Source organism: Poromitra crassiceps (genome assembly GCF_964638095.1).
Source record: "Poromitra crassiceps genome assembly, chromosome: 13".
Lineage (NCBI taxonomy): Eukaryota > Metazoa > Chordata > Actinopteri > Beryciformes > Melamphaidae > Poromitra > Poromitra crassiceps.
In genome coordinates this window covers 32,832,245-32,851,980 of record NC_139644.1, presented here as the reverse complement: position 1 = coordinate 32,851,980, position 19,736 = coordinate 32,832,245, and the positions used below count along the sequence as shown (strand labels likewise).

The 19,736-nt window shown below is 45.5% G+C and overlaps 1 protein-coding gene across 4 annotated transcripts; it reads right to left on the bottom strand.

Moving 5' to 3' along the window:
- Positions 1-222: 222 nt before the first annotated feature.
- ilf3b (interleukin enhancer binding factor 3b) lies at positions 223-18,982 on the bottom strand. Of its 4 annotated transcripts, none has more exons than XM_083649641.1 (18): positions 18,932-18,982; positions 17,212-17,299; positions 12,432-12,655; positions 11,972-12,155; positions 11,532-11,679; positions 9,801-9,892; positions 8,507-8,602; positions 6,347-6,467; positions 6,154-6,251; positions 5,955-6,066; positions 5,434-5,547; positions 4,493-4,698; positions 4,191-4,367; positions 3,818-4,099; positions 3,502-3,634; positions 3,340-3,387; positions 1,220-1,669; positions 223-1,101 (listed from the first exon to the last, which is right to left on the bottom strand). In XM_083649641.1, exons 2-18 carry the CDS (start codon positions 17,212-17,214, stop codon positions 971-973), a joined length of 2,619 nt encoding a protein of 872 aa, XP_083505767.1. In that variant the 5' UTR covers positions 17,215-17,299; positions 18,932-18,982; the 3' UTR covers positions 223-970. The 4 variants fall into 4 exon arrangements, with proteins under 4 accessions (XP_083505767.1, XP_083505768.1, XP_083505766.1 ...); XM_083649642.1 differs by having other exon boundaries at positions 6,356-6,467; XM_083649640.1 differs by having other exon boundaries at positions 5,955-6,251; positions 6,356-6,467.
- Positions 18,983-19,736: the final 754 nt, after the last annotated feature.

Here is a 19,736-nt window from a genome sequence, read left to right as displayed (position 1 = left end):
TGCATTACCGCCAACTACCGGATACAAACTGAACCAAAATAAAATCTATACCCTAGCTTTGAGTTGCCCATCTTAGTTATCACCACAGCACAGAAACAAAACCAGTGTTAAGTCTCATTAATCACATGTACCATCACACCATAACTAATAGTAAACTCAGTGATGAGACCGTTAACTGATGCTTTTAAATCAAAATTCAAAATAAAGCATTTCCTTCAAAATAAAAATCCTTTAATATTGATACAAACACTCTTATACATTAACAGAAATCCCACCCAACCAAAAGCTACATTGAGCAGAAATGTGGTTTGGACATCAGAAATGTAAATATCTTTCCAGTAATCTCCAAAAGGATTTATTAAAATAACTACATCACATAAGATAAAATATTACAAAATAAGCCAAAATTACAAGCAATGAAAGGGGGGTGGGGGGGGGAGTCAAGCAGTTCTCAAATAAATTGTATTGTTACAATAAACAAAACAAAAAATACAACAATCCTCAGTAGTTGAAAACTACAAGTGGTCAACAAATCTTTGACTGGTTGCACAGGAGGATAAAATAAAAGTAGCAGGCGCTACACAGCTGTCCTTATAAGGAAACCCAAGCCAGAGCTATTGAGTATTTTGCAGCATCACCCTTCATATTTAGTGATGAGGACATTGATTGGTGGGATAGACTAAAAAATAAACAACCTAAAATACAACACTAAGCACTGACCACACCACTGAAACAGACCACTAAATTCAGCCAAAAATCAGCCCAGACAACTAAAATGTCCAGACTTTTCATTTTGTGCCCACATTTGCTACATATAAACCCAAAAAAGCACATAAGAAGCAAACATGGAAAAGCCATAGAGCACAGGCTAACCGCCAATCGCTTTCTTTGGAGAAGGCTTGAGACACTGAAATGGGGTGCTTGGTGCGGATGATAGGGTCAAAGGTCACGATGATGCAGTGATGACAGTCTATCTGTACTGGTTATTCATGTTGGGGTCTCCTCTGTTGTAGCCCGCTGGGTTGTAGTACGGAGCTTGGTTTGTGCCAAACCCCTGGTTGCCACCTCCCTGTGAATTGTAATTCGACTGGCTGTTGTAGCCTATGAGGAAAGAATGTGACCATTAGCGAAACAATTTTCCATAAAACCACCATCTGCAATATTCAGTCCGACTTTGCGGCGGTAAAAAACACAAGAATTACGTTTTTCCTCAACTCACCTTCATAACTGTAGTCTTGGCTGCCTCCTGTCGCTCCCCCGGTCACCTGGCTAGGGTAGGCAGTGGCAGGAGTGTAGGAGTATCCCCCTGCTGCCCCCTGACTCTGGTTCTGGGAGAAATTCTTCTTCCCCTGCCCATAGCCCTGGCCATACTGGTTATAGGAGCCCTGTCCTGTGGGAGTGCTGGACTGGTATCCCCCTGCGGGCCCACCAGTAACACCTGGGGGGCCTGGAAAGGCAGACTTCCCTCCCTGGTGCAAGGGAGGTTTTTTATTGGGGGGTTTTGGGGCAGAGGAGGGAGCAGTGTAGGTTGCATCATTCGGGTAGCCATAGGAACCATAGGAGCCATAGGAACCCTGTGCTGATCCCGGTGCTGTGGTGGCTGCAGCGCCACCTGTAGGGGTGCTTGATGCCCCAGTACCTCCATTTGTGCCACTATTGTTGTAGTAATCTGGGAATTTGAAAGGACAGCACGGAAAAGTCTTAGAATGGACACAAGGACAAAATGTATACGAGAGGTGCTGGTTACGTTCACTGCATGTGACTTTATAATGGCTCCATGCAAAACAATACAAATTGAATCAGACAATATAGTTCCACAATATTGAATGGTGACACCACATTTATTTAAAAAAAGCAAAAACATATAAAAACCACTAGAAGAACAAGAACCGTTTCCCTTCTCAATCATACACCAATTATCAAATTCATCCAGTCCGTTAGTGTGGGACAGCATCAGTCCATCTGTGCCTGATGCTGTGCCACAGATGTGACTAGCAAACACTGAACACTGTCAAAGTAAGACCATGTATCCATCCATCTGTCAAAGTAAGACCATGTATCTCCATCATGCATTCAGTAGCCACCACTTCAGCAGTGTTGTTGATAAGACACCAAATCAGCACGTACTACAGAAACAATGTGTCCATGATCCATCTTTCAAAAGCACAACAGAAAAGACAAAGACAGCTTGATCATGACTGGAAGTGACTGATAGAAAGTCAAAGTAATGAAATAAAGACAATTCACAGAAGATTTTCATATTTTGAGTATGGAGACAGAGCCCAGTAGATACCAGTCTGGCTTGACAATATCCAATAGGCAGTATGTTGTACAACTCATAATCCTCATCCAACAGATTAAAAACTAAGCTCTTCTCCCACAGTCCAACAACTGGAGGTAATTCACGATATATCAAGCCCAGAGTTTTGGCAGATCCAGGTGTTCAGATACATCCAGAGCATGAGTTGAGAACAGAAGGTGACTATGGCTACATGCTCTCTGTGGCATCTCGTCTCCCCGAGGTGTCAGGACACCATATATGGATTGGCAAGGCAGAAGGAAGGGTTGCTGTGACTGTGTTCCTCGGGTTGCGGACTTGGTGGTGAAGGGCGTTCATGATGCGGGGCTGGAACACTATTGAGTTTTTGTCCATTTTTATCCTCTCTACAGCTTTGTTTTTGATTTTCTAAAACATTGGGGGAAGATCTAGGTCGCAAACTCGTAGTAGCCATAGCAGTCTGACACAAAGTCACCTAAAGAGTGAGACAGGGCAGAGAAGGGGGAAGGAAAAATCAAAATTAGATTTTTTGGTTTCTTTTGTTTTGTCTGCCATAAAAGAGGCAGTTGGCATTCATTTGGTCAGATTGCGGTCAAACTGATTTTGTTTGTTGGGTTTTTAGATTTCTCTGCTCCTGTCACACTCGGGTAGGTCAGTCCTCAGAACAAGTTGCCAGGAGGAAGAAAGGGGTTATTATAAGAGGGAGCTTGTAAAAAAAGAGGTTGATTCCTGTGGCTTAAAGCAGAGAAATGTAAAATTCATTGAAGTGGGGTATTGAAGAACATCCCAATATGTTTGACTTTTATCTGATCATTTCTGAGGTAGCGAGCCTGTAGTTTTCAGCAATATGCTATATTGTAGGGTACAGTATTTCATTCACAGATTGGTGGAATACATGTACGAGGAGCTTTGTTTTTGTGCAGTCCTGTCCAGGTGTACCATCCTGCCCCAGGATGTTAGGATATCTATGCAGACGTTCTGGCTGAGATTCTAACTGCAACCCAGAGAAGGAGTACTTATGTAATCAAAACACAATTGTGAAGAATCAAACGAATACTCACTGTATCCGGAGTTAGCGTTGTTCGAATATCCATAAGTTCCGAAGCCACCTGGTTGGATGACACAACATGATGAATTGACACAATATTGGCAATGGATTACTATGTCACCGTTACAGAACTCTTATCATTTCAAAAAGCAATGTGGCAAAAGTATGTCTTTACCTCCTTGGTTATAGCCTCCTCCGTTATTAAAGCCTCTGCCCCTTCCGCGGCCTCGGCCTCCTCTCCCTCTGCCCCTGGGGTTGGCAGAGTCCCCGCCTGCTGGACCTCCCACATTTATGGTAGGATAGGTATGCTAGAGCAAGAGAGAGAGAGAGAATGTTTCATTTTGCAATTTCATGCATACTGAATAAATAGCAATGATTCATAATATTCTCTCCGTGAGGGCCACCACTAAAATGTGCATAGGGCCTGGCAGGTTTGAGCCAAGGCTAAATGCCAGCTTTGGACTTGATCATCCTTTCTCCCGGGTGCTTACCATGGGAGGACCTTTCTTCTTCTTCACTGCCTCGGTCACAGAGCCCTCAGGGAAGAGGCGCTCCAAGGCGGACAGAGCAGCGTAGGCCTTGGCCACCTTCTTATTGGACCCTGTCCCCTGGAACTTCAGGCCATCGATCTCCACCTCCATGACAAAGCGCTTGTCATGGCTGCCGCCCGTCTCCGAGATGAGCTCGTACTTCAGGCCGCGCCGCTTCTCGTTCAGCTCCATCACAGGGTTCTTGCCGTGTTTGGTCAGGATTGGTCCCTGCTGGCGAGCATTCTGAGAGGAGGAGATGGAGATGGTCAGTATCTGGTGGCATTCGGCAGTAGAAGAGTGTTAGCTTGCTCACAGACGGGAAGTAGCCCTGTACCTCTGCAGCATCGGTGGCGTCTGCGTTGACTGTTGCTGTGGCAGGAGTGGTGCTCGTCTCAGTGGGCGTGACCACTGGTCTCAATTCTTCAACTTTAACGACCACCTCCTCTGGTTTTGTTGGTGGCTCGGCAGTCTTTAGCTCCACTCCTGTGGGAAGGCCCATGTACTGGAGGACCTGCGATTAATCCAGGCAGATTCGTTGAGCGTTAAATAAAGAATTTGACATTTTAAATAATGTGGCAAAAACAATGGGCTTTGATGCAATAACCCAAATACATTCACTGCCAAAGCGGTGCTCACCTTGACAGCTACATGCAGCTTGGCAGTTCGTTTGGAGGGGCCAGACGCCTCAAAGAGCTTGCCATCCACTTCTACAGACATGGTGAAGACTGGAACATGGACCGGGCCAGTCTGGGAGATCAGTTTGTACTGGAGACCTGGCTTCAGCTGGTTCAGCCTCATCAAAGCATTCATGGCCTGGGGAGGCTCCGCCTTCTCCTCTGGGGCTACGAGTAGAGGGAGCAAGAAGACACTCCATTACCCCAAGAAATACATGAATATACAGCAGCGGGACACCGCAACTAGCATGCCATTTTTGGTAAACTAACAAACTAGGTAAACTAGGTCAGTGGTTGTCAACGTGGGCTCCAGGGACCACCAGGGGGCGCCCAGCAAACTGATGAAATGTTCATCTTGACCATTATTTCATTTATGAGAAGATACTATTAGAGAATGTAGAAGAAGTCTCACCGTTACCTACAGAGTCATGGTGCTTGATATGAAAAAGGTTGAGAATCAAATTAGGTAATATTAATGTTCACAGCTGCCATGGCCAAATAGTTAGGATTCATTCTGAAGTGTTTCGGGCAATATTATCTGCTCATATTCGCCAAAAGCTTCAGAACTCATCGGGCGATTGGATGATTATGTTCGTTTGTCCAATTACCTTTGGTCGCTTAAAATCTAATTTTGGTCCCTTAAAATGTAATGTAATTCTTACACCGTTCACCTCATTTGGATGTAAGTACTATAGCATCAAATTAAAGCTGGGAGTCTGCAGTTAAAGCACATTTTGATTGTTTCATTTCAAGTCCATTGTGGTGGTGTACAGAGCCAAAATGATGATTGTATTTAATGTCCAAATATATATGGAGCCAACTGTACCCCATTTAAAAGTTTGTTTAACTTCACAAAACAACAAATACAAGAGCTAAAACAAGATGACACTCGTGAGCACTTACATTTCTTCTGCAGCTTCTTCTTCTTCTTGTTGGGACTCTTGTCGTCAGTTCCCTCCTCTTCCTCAATGGGCCGTTTCATTGGTGGGGCATAGGTTGTACTGGGTGGGATTTGCACTGAATCAGACACAAAATCATGCCATGAGAATTTGAAAGGCACAGTCTTTAATCTGACTGTAGGGAGAGAAGGCAGCCGATCAAGTACGTAGCAGTCGAACAACAGACTAAACATCGCTTATTTATATCTTGCACGTATGACATCACCGGTGATATCGCAACTGCACTTATGACATCATCGATGACCTCACACTCGCCGTGACATCATCAATGACCTCACACTTGCAGTGACATATTAATGACCTCACAGTTGAGTGGCACCGATGACAGGTCGCCAGTTCGCATCCGGCCCGTGGGTGTTCCAATGTGTATGGTCTCATCAGTCGGTATGAGAGGGCCGTCTCTACACTGACTATTGTGGATCACTTAAATTGTACAGGGCGTCCAGAGGAACCTGGTCATCATACCTGTGTAATCGATAGGGGTCTCACTACGGGGTTTCCTAGGCATCTTAGAGGGCAGGGGATCCATCCCAAGCACTTTGTGAAGCTGACCGAAGGCAGACAGCCTTAAGGCGTGCTGGAGACACGAGAGAGAGACAGACATCGTGAATTTCATGTTACACATCCGCTGGGTTGTGAACACGCACACTTTTATCGCACTCACCTGGGCACTCTGTGTGAGGTCTTCTCTCTGCTGGCGGTCCAGGTGACCAATAGCATCTGTCAACTCCTTCTCACAGGGATCGCAGATTCCAGCACCATCTACAGACAACAGAGGAGCGACAGTTAGGAATCCACCTTCATCTCTCACACGAGCAAACAAACAAAATGATGGAAAAGGCAAATTAATTTCATACCATTCATACCTGCCATGAGGATTCCTGAAGCCAGACATTCTAAAACCCTCCGCAGAGCTTCTCCTGCCCCCATGGGCCGGTTCCCTGTGCCAATGGCTTTCTCACAGAGCAGCTCCAGCGGCTGCAAGGCAGAAGAGAGGAGGAGACTCTTTGTTACAAGGATGTTCTGTTCAATCTAGGTCACGGAATACAGTGGAAGTGTGCGGCCATTACGTGACATCTCTCAAATATTACGATAGTGACGCCGCTGCCTTGTCGCTTTGTATCCAAGCGGGGGGGGGGAAAGCTTTATTAAAAGTGTCACGGTGAATCAAAGAATACAGTGTGGTGGTGGTGAGTATTCTAACCAAACTTATGAGCCTAGTCCAGTGGTGCCCATCCAGTCGATCAGGATCTACTGGTAGATCTAAGGGTGCTTAGCGGTAGATCCGCAAATTATTTTTGGTTAATGAATGTAACTTTGTAGTGTCAGCGTCTCGCATTCATCCAGTCAGTGCGTGCACATTTATTTTGTTGTCACATAGTAGGCTACTTACTGCCTGTCAAAACACTCACGGAAAAAACAACCCGACATCCTGGGCGGAGATACTTGCTTTTTATCTACGCGTTCACGTGCGCATGATGGCTGCAGGGCAGGCCCCGCTTTTCCTGCGTCCATTCGGAGCATATGCATAGCGATTTGGATAGGACGCGCACGACGGACGCTCCAAACGGACGCGGGATACGCACGTGAACGCATAGCACTCCGGCCAACCTTTCGGCGAATGGCTCTGCATAATTGCGCGGCACAGACGGGGCAAGGTTTATTTAGATAGGCGTCAGCAAAACTTGGCTGAAACATCCTGACCTCGCTGCTCTGCAAACCCCAAGACTGTGTGCGTCAAAGAATACAAGTCCAAGGACCCCTACACATCCTTTCCTTTCAAGTTGAATGAATGGAGGTGTATTCCGCGTATTCAGGAGAGCAAAACCCAGGAATTCCCCATTTAGTTGTTGCAACAACACATCAAGCCGCAAGTGCACGCCAACACCAAGAGACCGTAGCATTCAAGTTGTAAACTGCTTGAGAGGTTCACTGTTTGAACTCATAAACGCAAACGGACCATTTAAATACCGGTATGCGTTAAATACCGTTGTGCCGTTGAAGAATGTAAAAGTACATTCTTCTGGAGTGTCGAAAAGTTGGGCATCCCCCAGCCTTTTGCATGTTACCATTTCACAAGATGCACAATTCTAGCCTGTCAAGTTAGAATTTACTCATCTGAAGAGGGGGAAAAATTCAACCAGGCTAAGGAGGCCATCAGATACAGCTGGCAGGCTGAACGCCAAGAACTCACCCAGCCACGAAGCGGGGCCCATGTGGGGACGCGGGCACACAGGTCCCTCTAACTCACCCAGCCACAAAGCGGGGCCCATGTGGGGACGCGGGCACACAGAACTCACGCAGCCACGAAGCGGGGCCCATGTGGGGACGCGGGCACACAGGTCCCTCTAACTTACCCAGCCACGAAGCGGGGCCCATGTGGGGACGCGGGCACACAGGTCCCTCTAACTCACCCAGCCACGAAGCGGCGCCCATGTGGGGACGCGGGCACGCAGGTCCCTCTAACGCACCCAGCCACGAAGCAGGGCCCATGTGGGGACGCGGGCACACAGGTCCCTCTAACTCACCCAGCCACGAAGCGGGGCCCATGTGGGGACGCGGGCACACAGGTCCCTCTAACTCACCCAGCCACGAAGCGGCGCCCATGTGGGGACGCGGGCACGCAGGTCCCTCTAACGCACCCAGCCACGAAGCAGGGCCCATGTGGGGACGCGGGCACACAGAACTCACCGAGCCACAAAGCGGGGCCCATGTGGGGACGCGGGCACGCAGGTCCCTCTAACTCACCCAGCCACGAAGCGGGGCCCATGTGGGGACGCGGGCACACAGGTCCCTCTAACTCACCCAGCCACGAAGCGGCGCCCATGTGGGGACGCGGGCACGCAGGTCCCTCTAACGCACCCAGCCACGAAGCAGGGCCCATGTGGGGACGCGGGCACACAGAACTCACCGAGCCACAAAGCGGGGCCCATGTGGGGACGCGGGCACGCAGGTCCCTCTAACTCACCCAGCCACGAAGCGGGGCCCATGTGGGGACGCGGGCACACAGAACTCACCCAGCCACGAAGCGGGGCCCATGTGGGGACGCGGGCACACAGGTCCCTCAGGATGCGGATGACGATGACACAGGAGCGCAACCCGTTGGCCCTGGCCTGGGGACACAAGGGAGGGAGGGGGGAGGGGCAGGAGGAGGACAGGGGGTCTTAGCCAAAGAGGAAGACTTTAAAGAGCATACAAGAAAGATATACAGCCAAGTAGAAAATAAATCAAAGTAAATAAAGCCACACAGACTATAACGGCTTAGCTTTGTCATTATGGTTGAAATGAATAGAAGATATTGGAGGATAGAATAATGTTTGATCACTCAGTCTGAAGACCCTACTTATCATCACTGTTTAACAAACATTCTAAGTCAATAGCTGACTTGAGCAATGGTATAGTTATCATACACGTGGCAAATTTACGTTATTTGTGGGAAAAAACATGCTTATGAATTTAGATCATGAAGGAGTAAAAGATAGCTCAACACCAACTTTAATGAGAAAACCAAGTCATTGTTTGTGAGCTACTTGAAATGATGTGCCGTGATATTTTTTTCAGTGTGTGTTATCATTTGAAGGATACCAAGGGGGGAACGGTGAGTCGGTGACAAGTTAAAAACAAGGTGCAATATTCCTATTGCTTTTGTGGCACACAGAAAACAGACAGCCAGAGAGCATGGGGGGGAGAGGTCGAGGCCACATACTCTACAAGAACAAGCTGCAGAGATGGAGTACTGATTGTTATAGTATGAGAGCCAAAGATGACACAAATAATCAACATAGTTCACTACCAAAAAGGACCATCTTTCTCTTCCACACAACAGAATGGGGCAGCGGAAGGTGCTCTACAAGTAGCTTGTGTCAAGATGAAAATAACAAAGACTTATCACTCACACCAAGACTGATACGTAGAAATATTGCACCCGGATACATGATATATTAGTCCCATGTCTTTATCTCTGTTAATTTGAGTTAAGCAGCTGTTAATGTAAATGCTTGCCTGGGAGACTTGTTGAATTTGGGGACTAAAAAGCAGCAATGGACTTCTTTAAAATGGCACTGCAATAGAACCGGTTAAGTGAGCAACGCAACTCTACAACAATGTAATGACAAAGGTTTCCTTGGAAACAAAAACGTACAGATCATTACGTATTTCTACAGGAAATGCACTTCCAAAAACAAAAAGGGCAAAGAAAAACAACAACACATGGAACGCCTAAATAAAAGACAAAAAAAAAAAAAAAACATATAGCATTAAAAACAACAACTCAAAACTTTTGTTTTAGACAAATAAAGACAAGATGCAAACCTGGAACCACTTGGCGTGGCGGAGAGACGCCAAGGCAGTTAGGCATTTCTGCCTGTCCAGAACATCCGGGGGATCGTTGACTGAAAGCGTTTCTATTGGCGGGTGGAATAAGAAGACAAGGTACAGTTTGACCAAGGGGAGTTCTGTCAGCCGGCCAGGGGGAACGCAGGCAGCCTTCCCAAACCACAGGCAGGAGGGGAAAGGGGAGGGGGACCCCTCCACTGGAGAACCACCAAACGCTCTCAACCTCCCAGTTCAAATGGTTTTGTATGGTCCGGCATACAATGATTAAAGACTTAAGCTTAAAACCCACCAGAACGACTGTAAAAATGTAAGGTTGTGAAGTGGGTTTCACTTGACATTGATTTATGGGAAATCATTAAAAAATCCAGGGCATGTCATATAGGAATGTATGGTGGTGTATGAATGGAAGGATAATTGGCTGTGTCAAATGGGAGGTTGTCTCTCCATCCATGGTTGATTCAATGTGAACTCAAAGGGATGCCTCAGTTCCAGCGCTTTGCTTTTCTGTCACAGGCAGGAGGTAGAGCCCCTCCCCTTTGCCCCTATACTGGGTATACTGCACATAGCCCCTTCCGAGACAGAGAGCGGCCAGTTGGTCAAAGGTCCAGCGTCCCTAAAAATTGACAAACTAGAAGGCTTGACAGAGAGAATCAGAATTGGAACCACAGGCAGAAGTTATCAGATGCACAAAAGGGTCGTATCAAAACAAGTCCACACTGCAGCAAAACTGATGGCTTTACAAGAGACCCAAACGGGGCTTCACTGTCGGCACGGGGTTATAGATAAGGTCAAGGTTCAACACCTGACAAAACGGAGAACCTCACCATTTGCTGCAGGGATGCAAACTCGTGGATAGTGGGGAAATAGGTGGCAATTGGCAAATACCAGGACAGACATAAAATCATTCACTTAAGTGCCCTATCTTTTTGATCAAAAAGGGGACTGTCACCTAAAGGTGACTAGTTTGCATCCCTGATTGCGGAGAACATCCAAAAAGAATGTAGAATGATAATGTCACTGTGCAGCTACCAACTTCAATGACTTGACTGTCCCTCCTAAATGCCAATGCTACCGGTATATATTTGAGGATTCCTGTATCCATTGCTGCCTGACTACTGGGGGCTGATGCCCTGGATTTGGACTGTGGCTGGACACACTTCATGACATTCAGCCACGCAGAATCCAAGTGTCCCTCATCGTTATCTATAACCCCTGGCCTTCCCTGCTAAAGGAACATCAGAGACACTAGTCACTGCTGGGTCGAGCAACCAAAGACCGTTCCACCACACATACTGCTACTCATTTTTGCTGCAATGCAAACCGTTCATCATCAATAATAAAAACACATGCAAACAAAGTGGTCTCTCTTTTTTTTTTTTTTTTTATTCTCAGTAAGCCTTCATATCGTTGGTGCCTTGATCATAAAGGGGTAAGACAAAAGCCATGTCTTGTCTTCACCATGTCAGTAAAGCTACCTGTCCTGTACTGTATATTGGGCCATCAAAAATGTACAATCACATTACATGGAACTACGAGAGTGTCTAGAGAGCTATAAGAATAGCACAGTTTCATTATGTGACATGTTCATTCATATCCCCTAGCTCCATTGAAGGCCCAATAAACAATATCTGTCTAGCCTGGTTGCCTGCCTCCAGCCCCCCCCCTGCTTGGGGGAGGCGACTCCGAGGCGTTCCTGCGGGAGCTTACCTCCGGCAGCGGCCTTCTCCACCTCCTCGCGGACCAGCGGGGACGTCATGTGGATGGTCAGGGTGAGGGGAGGCTCCTTGGCATTCTTGATGACGATAGTGGCTTCGCGGATGTGCTGGCTGACCACATACTTGTCTTCTGTGATCACCTATGAACGTGCAAAGCAGAAGCAAGGTTTTACAACTATCAAAAGTGTCCGTCAAGCTAAAAGAAAAGCAAGGTCCTTATTACCCATTACTTCTTTGAAACGCTTACAATCCTTTCCTTGAATCGTTGGGGTTGTTTGCCCCCTCTGATAACTGTAATTCTATTTAACAACATTCTTCTTATTAGCTCCCCTCGTTAGTAAAACTCAACAACAGGTGTGAATCGTTAATTAAACTCAAACACTGTCCATCCCCCGTGGCGTGCCTAATTAGCCGTATCGTGGCCGTCCTCACCTTGAGCTGCACAGCCAGGTTTTCGGACACTTTCTTCAGCAGAGTGATGGTGGGCTTGTCCTTACAGAGGAGCACCAGTTCCAGGTCCAGATCCCCCTTCAGCAGCAAGCCCTTGGCAACCAGGCCCACCCTCATCACCCCACGTAGGGAGCGGCTGGCATGGCTCCCCTGCTCCTTGGGCTCACTTGAAAAAGACAGCAGATATAATGGAAAAAAAGGACAATAATAAGCAAGAGGCTCTTCGCGCAATGAGGGAATGTTGAGAATGACAAAGACAATTTGGGGGTACTTGACGTGAAGACGTTTGGAAGTTAAATGCAATATAAAACCATCAAAGTTGTTGAAAAGGAGGTTTATTACTCAATGAAATGCCCTGATGGTTTGACCCTTGACCAGTAGCTAGCCACGGTCAGTTTATGTCTACCAAGCGAACGTGAGGAATGACCTTCCACATCCTCACCTCTCTTTCTCAACCTCTGTGGCATCGGGGTCAGGCTTGATCCAACCCTTCTCCTGTTCATCCAGCCAATCGGAGACAGACTTGAGGGCCTTCTCTGTGTGGGACACCATGTTCTGTACACTTTCCAGCTCCTCCTGAGTGGGGTAGATGGCGGAGTGCTTGGCCATGACATGGCGGTCGTCGTTCATGAAGATGCGCATGGAGCGGTGGCGCATTGGAGGAGGCTGGGGAGGGTTGGAGAGAAGCCAGGATTTGAAGATAGGACCAGTATCAGGGAGGTGCTTGAAGTGAAAGAGCTAAGAGTCACTGAAGACTAACTTAGGAAGGAACCAGAGCGCTGCAATAGTCCATTAATAGATTCGACCAACAGAAAATTACTCGCCATCTATTTTTCTAATTGATTAAACGTTTGAACATTTAAGACAAAAAATTAAATATTAGCTTCTTAAATGTTAATATTTTCTGGTTTCTTTAGTCTTCTACGAGTGATAATGACAGTTAACTGAATATCTTTGGGTTGGGGACGGTTGACGTCATCCTGGGCTTTTGGGGGGACGTGATTGGACATTTTTCACCATTTTATAGACCAAACTAATCAATTAGTCAACAGATTAATCGATAATGAAAATAATTGTTAGGTGCTGCTGGCCTATAGGAGGAAGAATGGGGTTATACTAGATACCAAAATATACCCAAGATAAGTAAGGGTTAATGCACGACGAGCCGCTTATACCATGGTCACTTGCCAAAGAAACAAAACAAGACCATTCATTTATATTTCCATGCAGTTTGCAATCAAAATCTAGTGTTCATAACCTTGAATATGAGTTGAGAACCGGCGAGACAAAATAGTCCCCTCGGCTGCTCAAGATTAGGCTATCATTGGATAAAATGGCCGCTTAGTGCCTGCACCTGGCACAATTCTAGAGTCAAGCTAACTAATAATTTAGCCAATTGTATGTAACATACGAAATAAAAGCAAACGGCAAAGGCTGGAGTAGACTGAAAACCATCAGCTTTCTATGTTGGAGTCCAGGCATGTTTTGTGCAAGGACGTCTCTCAGTGTGTTGCTATTAACTGCCCATTTCGTTGTTTTCTTTTTGTTGATCTTTCCTCTTCGACTTGATTTGTATCAGTGATAGAGGCAGCGCGCGCTCTCCCAGAGCGCCTGGCTGCTGCTTGCTGCAAGTTGTAAACAGAGGGTTTGACAGTTGACAGCTGAGAGCCCGGCTTCTGTCAGCTGACCAGAACGAAAATCAGATTTCTAAATAGCCGTTATTTTAATAAACTGAGCACTCAGGGGTAATCTAAATAGTTACTTTGACCGACTAATTTTTTTTCTAAACTTATAAAAGTGCCATATTAAGCGTTAACGGTGGTATAGAGCTCAAACGGCCCTGTAGTGATCCTGGCGCATTGATATGAACGGTGAACAGACCATTTAGCTAGGTGTACATTATCACAAACTAATGGACACCTTGCAGCCAATCAGAATCGAGTATTCACCCAGACCATGGTATAAAGACAGTTAATGGCCTTGGTGCATTAAGGGGAGTGGCATTAGCTCTCTCAGTGCAAAGCAAAGCTCCACTTGTAATAGAGCATCAACAGTCTGCATTGTGCTGCCAGGCAGAATTAAACACTACTGATCGAACAGCCTGACACTTTTTATACAGCATTTATCAAGGTTAAAAGGTTTATATAATTACACTAGAAGTCCTTGTATTTTTACATACACTCTGTCATTAATTAACACTGACAAATAAGGGCTCCCCGTCTAGGTCAGGCTGCTACAACCAGTGATTACACAAGACGAGAGAGAGACAAGACCAAAGAGAGAGAGGGAGAGAGAGACAAGACCAAAGAGAGGGACAGAGAGACAAGATGAAAGAGAGAGAGAGGGAGAGAGAGAGTGTGTGTGTATAGTGCAGCCAAAGCCTATTTAAAGGAGCGCAGTGAAGTGGAGGCTGCAGCATGTGTTCGTAAAGCCTGGAGCAGATTGGAGTGACTAAATGCTGGCACCATCAGTGCTGCAACTTAAATTAGATGTGACTCAATTTGTTGATGCTGTTAAGAGAGATATGTCATTAATTAGCAGGGCCAATGCACCACGTTTTGGCTGCTTGCCTGTTTACAGTCTAATGAGTCCAGGCCTTTTCTGGCATAGAGGAATTTTTGGAGCTCCCCCAGAGGTCGCCAAAAGAAAGTGGCCAGGTCACTGATGTCATATATGGCCAGATGCCAGGTCGCCGATGATGTCATACGTGGCCAGGTCGCCGGAAGAAAGTGGCCAGGTGGCCAATGATGTCATACTGTATGTGCCACTAGGGGCAGAGGTGTCTATAAGGGGGTCTGTCCATATGTATGAAGCATTAAAGGATGGGTTTTCCGTGGGGAATATGAATATATATTAAATCTCACGCCCCTAAGGTTTTCGAATCCGTTGAAATTTTTGAAATTGGATATTCACTGCCAGAGATATCAAGCATCTCTCACATATTTTTTGGGCCAGCCGACGCGTTTCGCGTCATCTGGCCTAAGTCCGCCTTGCGGAAGTCGTGCACCTATGAACTACAACTGTTGTTGGCCATGGTCCCGCCTCTAGAGGTCCTCCACGCCCCTTCAGAGGCCTTGACCAAAACAAAAACGCAGCCATCTTGTCAACCGCCTAGCCTGCTGTAGCTAATATTAGCTTCCCATAGTTCCTTGCAAAGAGACCATTATCTCAGGAACGGAAGCACTAATCGACACGGGACTGGCGGCATTGGAAAGCTCGTCAAATTTTACATCTAGTAGTAGGTGGGTTGAAGTAACGAAATCAACGCTGAGCAATGTACCCGTTTTTACACATTTTTACAGAAAATAGTTACAACATCAGATGCGCGTAACTCCTACGAAAATGCCTTAAAATGCATGAAAAAATTTTTATGAAGACATCTCCCGACATATATACTACCGTTTACATTTGGTGCAATTTGGAGGCAATTTTATTTTCGATTTATTTCTTGTTCTTTGTATATTTCATTGTCGAAGCCTTCTTCTTCTTCTTCTTTGAGTTTTATGGCGGTTGGCAAACATATATGTGCATTACCGCCACCTACTGGAGTTTGATATCAGCCAAATGCCTGAGGGGTGGGCATAAAAACGAAGGCCACGCGAGCCCAGTGCATTGTGGGAAATGTAGTATTTCGAGTCCCCGCACCCGCACCTCCCCCCCACCACCCCCCCCCACACACAGAGTGGATTTCGGTTGATATCTCTGTGAGTAAACCTCCAATTTCAAAAATTTCAACGGATTCGAAAACCTTAGGGGCGTGAGATTTAATATATATTCATATTCCCCACGGAAAACCCATCCTTTAAGGCAGCTCAATTTAGCTTTGTCTGCCAACACTTTTGAAACGGTCGCCGACAGAAATGAGGACTTGAGTCGACACTTTCAAGTGTCGGCGAGCAGTGTCTGCTACCTAGTGAAACGTCTAGTGTCGCTGACTACGTCATAGTATCGCGCAAGTCTGATTGGCTATATAGACGGCACGCGATTTACTTCCTTGTTTTGGTTTTCGCTCGATTGAAATGAATGAACGTGTCCCCGCTATTTTTATCAGCCTGTCCTTGATGTATGACTTCGTGAAAATCACAAAGAACATCGCGACCAATTTCCCAGAGAGAGAGGATGTGAGTTGTGTATCGTTTATATGCGGCTGCAGCCAAGTACGTTACATCTTGCCTCCGAGGTGGTTTCACTGTGCATTCCATTCCCTCTCTTCTCTTGGCTGTCTGCACTATAGCGTTCGGGTGTCACGTGACCGTTGAACCGAGGCGAACGTTCATTGAAGTATAAATGCAACACCATGACTCCATGAGCGACACTTTCTTTTTCGTCTGCGACCATGTGCTGAGGGACACTTTCTAATAAGTATGAATTAAGCTTTAGAAAGAAGGTTGACCACTACAGGGTTCTTGCACCATTTTTAACGTCACATTTAATGCTTTTTAAGACCTTATATGGACAAAAGAAATCACATCTCTGTATTTTTATTCTGAATGGCGATACACAATATACAGTATATATCAGTATTTTCTACAAAGTGCCTGAATGTTCTTAGTCAAAGTCACATGTGATGTGTGATGTCACACTTATTAAAACAAGACTGTACTTGACCAAATACCTTGTTATCAATACTGCAATGTAGGGATGTCACAATATATCGCGATATCAAAACGTGACAATATGTATCGTTGAGATGAAATCTCATATCGTGAGAAAAAGAAGCTGAACATGGTGGCACTGATCTGCATCTGATAGCATGCTCGCTCTCCTTTTCATTGCTTTGTTTGAACAGACGAGGGACGTTACAGACACGGAGGATGAAAATGGTGAAATTACTCAAATTAGCGTGGAGGATGCCCCCTCAACTTACAAATCGATCGCAAAAAAATATTGTTAAAATATCGTATCGTTATCGTGAACTATTGTGTATCGTATCGTGAACTGAGTGTATCATGTCACCGCTATTGCAATGATATTGTAGAGATGACTATTGGTGCTTTGACAAAATATGTATACAATGAGATTTTTGATAAATAACCACCAGTAATGTGGATATAATGACTAAGTGGGTAAAGGCAAACAATAGAACAGTCTGGTAAGTTCAGAAAATGACATCACTTTACTGTAATGTAGCCTTTAAAACCAGGAAAAGACACTTATGCCATATCACCATATTACTATAGGAATATCAGTGAACAAAATAAAGACTGTACCAAAATAGTTACCATGGTTGCTCTGGAGACCGAATAATCTTCTGTCCAGTGAATGGCAGTAATGAAAGGTCTTCACTGTAGCAGAGAGTACCGTTTGTCTCTGCATAGAAAAAACAAAAGATTAGAAATGATTAAAAAACAAGGGAGATTTTTGTTGTTGCAAAAGATGTAGTGGGTGAGATTGTGAGCGACAGAAACTAGGCTAGATCCTGCAGTTCAGTTTCTTGGACGGGTTGATTGATTTGAAACAAAAGCAATCTCTGCACACATGCAACTCATTTAAGACCTATTCTGAAGGCCAGAAAGAAATCAAGATGTCACTGAGCAACTAAAGAGGACACTTGGAACAGCAGCACATGCCTAAGGGACTGAATGGAGCTCTACTTCTGCTGATAGGATATAGTGATTCATTGTGATGAATCGGTTTCAAGCACATAGCCTAATTCATGGACATGTCAAACAGTCACATTTCCAGCAGAGAAAGACAGTTTAACATTATAAGAACAATGATCGGCAAAAATAATCCCAGAGTTCAGTGTACCAGAGAAAATATGGACAATGCTGGAAACGTATTGAATTGGATGCATGTATAGGTCAGTCGAATCACCTTCATGGATGACTGCTTTTCTTCAAATGTATTGCCCTAAGACTAGTGATGTGAGGGTTACGAACTATTGTTTAGCTGTAATCAAGACATCATGTATGGTGCGGAAACTAGGCAGACAGGGAATGTGTTATATTTCGTTTCTTTGTTGCAAGAAAAAATATGATTTGGGGGGGGGTCACAATTGCCTTCATTGTAAGGTGCACCGGAATGGGGAAATTTTGATGCAATTCCTTTCCATTGAATGAGGTGATTCATAGTAGATCGGCTGTAAACTGAGAGGAAGTGATCGACCCAACAGCATTGTTCATTCATCCTCCATCGTGATCCATCCTGATCACATGTTCTGGTGCAAATTGCTAATCATGTACATCAATGCGGGGATAACGTTAGTTTCTAACTGCAGTAACGTTAAATGTGAAGATGGGGCGTATTGTGTTCATTTTTATTTTTAGTCAACAAGTGAAGCATGATATCAAGGCCTTTCTGGCTAACCTGTTGTCGTGACCAAAGCCCTAGCTAGCGCCTCTTGCTAGCTAGCTAGCTACACCGACGAATTTGGATAGATGTTCTTCACGTGTTAGGAAAGGTGGGCTAAAGGAAAGAGTTAACTAGTTTCTGCGAACCACTGACACTAGTCTCATCAGGGGAGAGAAACAGACGCCATTTTAATTCTCTGTTCTGTAGTCTGACTGGGTTTAGTGTTGCAACAACCCCCGAAAAAATGATCATCCATCGACAAAGCTGAGCCAACCTAACGTTACCCAGCAAACACGACAGTCAGTAATTGCCATGTTTACCCTGCATCGCACCGCCGCGAGTATACGTTACGCGCAAATTATGTTTGGATCGAGATATCAGTTCGGTACCAAAATGGTCGAGAAGACAAAATGCAAGTCCTCATTGAATTTTCCAGCTACAGCTAGCGGTTAGCAAGCTAGTAGTTGTTCATTGAACAAAGCCAACCGCATTCTTCCCGGACGGACGCACAGCCAGGGGCTGTGAAAATAATACAAGACAATACTATTCACACTACAATATCTTACTATTCAGCGGCCACTTAACAGAAAACAATAGTACATTGTGTTTATTTTGCAGACTAACGTTAGATAACAGATTTTCACTCACCGGTGTGTCGTTTTTGCTACTGCTAATGGACGGTGGCTGCACGCTCGCTGCCTCTAGGCCAGGACAAAGGAACCTATAAAGAAGGAAGAGACATCACTCACGTCACAGCGTTCGAATATTGCTTTGGGGCCAGTCAGAAGTGAATGGGGCGAGCACTAGGTAGTCCCATATAAACCATCATGTTTGTTTAACCTTTGTTTGAAAAATCATTTTTTTTTCATTATTCTTATTCTTATTATTGTTGTTGTTGTTGGATGGCAGGGTCAAAGTATGGAGATGTTCTGGAGAATGCTATGCCGATTGTTGCATCGATCGAGTACAGCTTTTGGTGGGGGCAGTATCATGGTGTAGGGCGAAATCTCTATCAATGGCAAAACAAGGGTGTCACCACTGAAGGCAATCTCAAGGGACGAGATTCTGCAGCCAGTGGTGATTCCATATTGCCACAATCTGGGACCTACCTCTAAACCCCACAGAGCCAGCCAGGGTTATCACAGATTACCTCCAGAATGTGGGAGTAGAGCACGTACAGCACGCCCGAGCTGATCCCACAAGTGTTCAATTAGATTGAGGTGTGGGCTGTTGGGCAGGCAGGCCATTCCATTCTCAACAACAACAGCAACTGAACTGACCCCAAAAGTCTGGGCTGGCCCCAAAGCAAAATTCTAACGCTGTGACGTGAGTGATGTCTTATCCTTCTTTTTAAGGGTCCTTGGCCAGGACACGGAAACGCCCACGATCCACAAAACGTCAATGTTCATTGGGTGGAAGGTGCATATCACGTGACTTCGTGGTGATGGAATCT